The sequence below is a fragment of the Psammomys obesus genome, unplaced genomic scaffold (assembly GCF_907164565.1).
Source record: "Psammomys obesus unplaced genomic scaffold, mPsaObe1.curated_primary_1811, whole genome shotgun sequence".
Classification (NCBI taxonomy): domain Eukaryota; kingdom Metazoa; phylum Chordata; class Mammalia; order Rodentia; family Muridae; genus Psammomys; species Psammomys obesus.
The window spans coordinates 1390064-1396167 of NW_026585895.1; the positions used below are offsets into that span (position 1 = coordinate 1390064).

Below are 6104 nucleotides of genomic sequence, written 5' to 3' on the forward strand. Positions count from 1 at the left end.
ATAGAAGTTGGTGTGATTCTGTTTTAATTTTAATGCTTGCCCCTAAGCATTATAGAAACTGTAGGAATGATTGCTAAAATTCTGTGAGGCGGGAAAAACGTACTGTGAGCCAGGCATGTTTTTATGATGGTAAACCTGTTTCCATTGCTGGGTATACTTGGAAATAGCCCATTACCTTTTCTTTTTTTTCTTCTCTTTCTTTCTTTTTCTTTTTTTAAATTTGCTTATTGTATGAGTGTTCTATCTGCCTGGCATCAGATCCCATTATAGATGGTTGTGAGTCACCATATGGTTGCTGGGAATTGAACTCAGGACCTTTGGAAGAGCAAACAGTGCTCTAACTGCTGGGCCATCTTACCAGTTGCTGCTCCTTACCTTTTTATTACAGCTATCCTACCTTTTGTCTGTTTGTGTGCAATCAGGTCCCAAAGCCCAAATGTACTAGGATTTTTGGGCTTTAAGCTGGGAAAGCCCATTTTGGTGTTTCTTGTCTGAACTTTAGTCAGTGTACAATAAATTTATCCATTTCTTCATTCCACAACTCATCAGAGCATGTACTTATCAGAAACTGTTCTAGGTTGCAGACAAAGTTTTAAAGCTTACAGCAAAAGAATTAAAAAAAGGCAAATAGTATAGAGAAGTTTAAATTTGGGGATATGAGACAGTCAGGAAGGGCACTTTCTGAAAGTACATCTTGAGTAAGACCTGGAAAAAGGAAGCAGTACTTGTGTAACAGCTTCCCAGTAGAGGAAATGGCAGAAATCCTAGAAAGGACAGTTTTAAGTTCAGTGACTGGGTGTGATGAACCAAAGTAAAGGTGAGGCTGGAGGGAGCTGGAAAGGTCAGGTAAGGTATGCTGTTCATCAATCAGAGTCAAGGGATTTTATCCACAGCAGTGGGAGAGACCAGAGGACTAACCGGGTCATTGAGCAGAGGAGTGGCACAGTGTGCTTTACACGGGACATTTCTTTCTTGCATCTTCATACATGATTAGTTTTGGTTGATTCTCCTACTGTCCCCTCTGATTCCCTGTCTTCTGTCCCTGTGTCCCCATCTGCCTCCAGTACCCCTCACATAATGTTTTATTACTTCACTCTCCATTTGAAGAGATCATTGCTGTGTGGATAATTGATTACAGATGGCAGGCCTCTGGAGAAGACAAAGCCCAAGTGATATATATTTTTGTGTCCGTATCCAGGTGTGAATTGGTGGAGGACAGAATAAGGATTACAGAGAAGGGGCTGGGAGAGCTACCATCTGTGCTTTGGGATATTTTGAAAGTAAAATGGATAGCACTGAAAGAGTGATACGGAAGAGAAAGTGGAGTCAATGAGGAGAGGCACTGAGTATTTGTGCTTTAAATTTTATGTGTATGTATGTGTACCACATGCATGCATGGTACCTGGGAAGGCCACAAGAACATCAGACCCCTGGAGCTGGAGTTTAGCCCGTGAGTTGCTTTGTGGGTGCTGGGAGCCAAATGCTAGCCTGTGGAAGATAACAAGTATGCTCTTTGGTTTTGGTGGGGTTTTTTTTTGTTGTTGTTGTTTCTCTTCTGAGACAGGGTCTCTCTGTGTAGTCCTGGCTGTCCTGGAACCCAATCTGTAGACCTGGCTGGTCTCCAACTCAGAGATCTGCCTGCTTCTGCCTCCCAAGTGCTGGGATTAAAGGCGTGAGCAATCATATCTGGCCTTTTTATTTTTCTCTATTTATTTTTTGGTAAGCAAGTGCTCTTGCCTCTTGAGCCATCTCTGTGTGTGTTTGTGCATGCTTCTTAGAAAGGGATTACTTTTGCATTGAGCCATCTCTTGTGTGCCTTGCCTGTGTATTTGTGTTTATGCACACTTCTGAGAAAGGGATTACTTGCACTCAGGACGAAGCTGGCAGTTTTCCTTTCTCCACGTCATGAGTGCTGGAGTCACACTGTCACACCTGGCTTATTCTAGGACAGCCAGAGGTAAACAGAGAAACCCTATCTCTAAAAACCAAAACCAAACCAAACCAAAATTTATTTATGTATGTATCTATTTATTTATTCGATACAGGGTTTCTCTGTGTAGCCTTTCTGTCTTAGACTCTGTGTAGACCAGGCTGGCCTCGAACTCAAAAGAGATCCACCTGCCTCTGCCTCCCAGAATGCTGGGGTTACAGGTGTGAACAACTGCTCCGGGCTACTGTCTGAGACAGGGTTTCTCTGTTTTAGCCCTGGCTGTCCTGGAAGTCACTCTGTAGACCAGGCTGGCCTTAACTTACAGAGCTCTGCCTGCCTCTGCCTCCTGAGTGCTAGGATTAACGGATTAAACCACCATTGTCTGCTTTTTAAAACATTTAAAAAAATAATTTTAAAAATAATTTTATTCTTATTTTATGTGCATTGCTGTTTTGCCCTCATGTATGTAGGATCCCCTAGAAATGCAGTTAAAGATGATTGTGAATTGCTATGTGGTCATTGGTAACCGAACCTGGGTTCTCTAGAAGGGACAGCCAATGCTTTAAACTGCTGAGCCATTTCTCCAGCCCCTCAAATTTTTGTTAATTTTTTTTATGTGAGTATCTCTGTGTATGATGTATGTGTGGGGAATGCTTGCCACAGCACATGTGTCGGGGTAAGAGGATTGGGGTCATTCCTCTTCACCTTTATGTGGGTTTTGAGGATGGAGTTCAGGTCACTAGGCTGTAGAGCCAAGCACCTTTGTTTACCTGCCATCTTGAGCTCTCTCACCTGTATTAGTCATATATATTGTTTATATATGTGTGTGTTGAGCTATATTATTTATTTTGACAGGGTCTCACTGTATAGCCCAAGCTGGTTTTCAACTGAGACTCTCCTACCTTAGCTCTCCTGGGAAAGTAAAGGATTAAGAGACCAGCAAGCTAGTTTGGGTGTTTTTGAAGTCTGAGCCGGTGCTCATCCCTTTGGAGGTTTAGCAGAGACAGCATCTGGAGCCCTAGAACAGGTTAGGGCTGAAAGGTCATGACAGCCATTGACTTTTAAATACTGAAAGGGGTTTCAGCATTTAGTAATGTAGGTACTGTGAGAATGGAAATAAGGAAACAAAGGATGGAATTTAAAGGCCAAATGGGTTTGGGATGTAGTTCTAGTGGTACAGCTTTTGCTCAACAGGCATTAGATTCCTTTCTCAGCACTGCAAAAAATAATAAAAAAATAAAGTAAAAATGCAGTGGTGGGAGATGGGAGCAGGATTCAAAGTATAATGGGCACTAACAAGACTTCACTCTGGATCCCATTGGTGTGTATCAAAACTGTTCTTGAAAAGTGTAGGTTTGGAGCCATGAGGATTCAAGCCCCACTGAAATAGACTTTAGAGGTACTGTAAGCTGAGGAGGCAGGGTGCAGACTCGTCTTTGAAGAAGCATTGTTGAGAGGGTAGGGTGGAAGCTAGCAAGAGGCCTTGGAAGTCAAGGCACTTGTTGCCAAAGCTGATGGTCTGGAGAAAACTGACTCCCACACTTGTCCTCTGACCTTCACATGTATTTTGTGGTATGTGTGTGCCTTTACCACCTCACAAAATAGCAAGAAGAAAGACCTAGGAAAAAATGCAGTAAGGGGAATAGGAGCCAGAGAACAGAGGGGAAGACTCTTCCTTCAAGCGCAGAGAATTTGACAGATAAGTGATACTAGAGAAAGCATCAAGTATTTATTACTTGATAAATATGTCAAAGTAACTTATTTCAAGTATGATGATCTGGATAATATATTGTTTTACTCTGCACTATTTTTAAGAAGTTATATCCTATCATATTTTTTCTGGGGTACCCATTTTGTGATCCTAAGGAAAGGAAAATGGCATCTTTGTTAATCTTGGGACAGTGCTTGCCTCTGCTAGTGCTCATCCTGCTAAAACTGGCTGACAATCCGGTAGTCTAATGTCCCTAGTGACCCTGAGTGTTCAGAATCTCTGTCTGCAGGGTGGCATGCTTTTTCCGTTTCCTATGGTCTGCCCAAGAGACATGACTGCTCGCACAGGTTCTTAGTAGAAAATTAGGGCTGGCAGGACGGGCAGTGGGTGAAAGTGCTTGCTGGGCATGCCTGACAACTTGAGCTCCATATCTGGAAGCCAGGAGAGGCAAGAACCAACGCATGAAAGTTTTCTGAAACTCTGCCTGTGCCCCTCCTCCTTTTCCCTCTCCCTCTGTCTCTCTTTCTCTCTCACAGACAAATAAATTTCCTATTTAAAAAGTAGGAAAATTAAAAAAAAAAAATGCTTAACTTGTGAAGTGCAGAAAGTAAAGATTTAAAATCCTGGAGAAATGAAATTTGACTCATAAGGAAACATTTTGTAGGTAGACTATACTTGGTAGGGTAAATATTGTACCTCCATCTAATGCCTTAAAATTATTTTTCATTCCCCCTCCCCCACAGGGTTTCTCTGTGTAGCCCTGGCTGTCCTGCAACTTTTTCTGTAAACCAGGCTGGCCTTGAACTCAGAGATCCACCTGCCTCTGCCTCCCAAGTGCTGGGATTAAAGGCGCCACCACCACACCCAACTAGTTTAAGATTTTTGTTTAAATAGTCAGTAAACACTCGAATGGGGGCTGGAGAGATGGGTCAGAGGTTAAGAGCATTGGCTGTTCTTCCAGAGGTCCTGAGTTCAATTCCCAGCACCCACATGGTGGCTCACAACCATCTAAAATGAGATCTGGTGCTCTGTTCTGGCGTGCAGGTGTACATGCAAATACACATTGTATACATAATAAATAAATCTTTAAAAAAAAAAACTCGAATGAGTTGCATGCTGCATTGAAGCTAGTAGTAAAAACGAAGTACAAATGATAAAATATGCCACATCAGGGAAGGAAATAGACTAGACTCCAAGGAACAGAAGGTAGATTTTTGCATTAGCTTGCTGCCCAAGACTGAAGTGTCAAAGTTAAGTCAGCAACATTGAAGTCAAGCCGGGGGTGGGGGCGACAAGGCCAGGGCTTGGAAATCACACTGGACACATGACAGCCTTGGCTTGGGGAAAGCGGCAGGTGGGACACCTTTCTGAAGGGCTGTTATGTAACAGAGCTGCTTTGCAGAGGCGAGCGGGCCTGGCGCTGCGAGAGCAGGGCTCTGTGTGGCACAGCTACCGGGTCCACAGCTGTCAGGGCTAATTAGGGCAAAATGTAGTGCCGCGATCTACGGAGAGTTGGCCAGCAGCTCGCCAGGGACAGGAGCTATTCTAGAAGGCTTTGTCTCCAGCCTGTTTTCTCAAAGTGGGTGAGGTCAAGGCGCCCATTCCCTGGGTAGCTGTGGAGGTGTGGAGCACCCCCAGGGCTGCGCTCCGTCGCCGGGCACGACGGCCGCAGGGCTGGCAGCCGCGCCCCGTCATCTAACCCAGCCCTCGGCCCAACCCTCGCCTCCCGCCCGGGCGAGCCAGCCCAGGCCGTCGCACCCCTCAGGAACTCCTCCGGGCGCCGAGCATTTACCCGGTGAAGACTTGGCCAACAAGCGTTATAAATAAAGTTTCACTCCTTAAAAAAAAAAAAAGAAAAGAGGGGCTGCCCTACCTAGGCTCACACATTGACCAATGAGTGACGAGGGAGGGAGGGAGGAGGCGCGGCCTGCCGGCGATTGGCTGCCGTGGACGCTCGTCAGGCCCGCACCACGCTAACTCGGAGGAGGTCGGTGAGCTAAACAGGGACGGCTGCGGTCCTCCGAGTGCTTCCGGTACGCGCGGGGGCTTTGCGTCCCTACGAGTTTTCCTCGAATACAGTCCAGGCCAGGCGGGACGGCGGACAGCGGGCGAGAAGGACCGCGCCTGCGCAGCCCCCGTTCCCAGCCCTGCGCGCCTCGCCACGCCCCCTCCGCCGGACGCGGCGGCCGGGCGCGCGCGCTCCCGCGTCACGACGTGTCGGCGGCGCCGCGTCCCCGCAGCCAATCAGAAGGCGAGGTCGCCGCGGTCGCCCGCGGTGGCGCGCACGCGCCGGAGCGGCGTGGGGGAGGGAGCGGGGGCTGAATGGAAGCGTGAGCGGGGGCGGGCTGGGCGGCCCGAGCCGCATGAATGAGAAGAACGCGCCCCGCGAGAGACGTCGCCCGCGCCCGCGCCCGGGAGCCAATGGGAGCGCCGCGAGGCCGACCGAGCCGGGGCTGAGGGCCG

The 6104-nt window shown here is 47.3% G+C and overlaps 1 protein-coding gene across 1 annotated transcript in view; it reads left to right on the top strand.

The window, feature by feature from the left end:
* The first annotated feature begins 6004 nt into the window (after positions 1 to 6004).
* LOC129671447 (uncharacterized) overlaps positions 6005 to 6104 on the top strand; it is a 4833-nt gene continuing 4733 nt past the window's right edge. The window contains exon 1 of the mRNA XM_055600437.1: positions 6005 to 6100. Coding sequence (XP_055456412.1) covers positions 6005 to 6100 — 96 coding nt within the window. The remainder of the gene's footprint in view (positions 6101 to 6104) is intronic.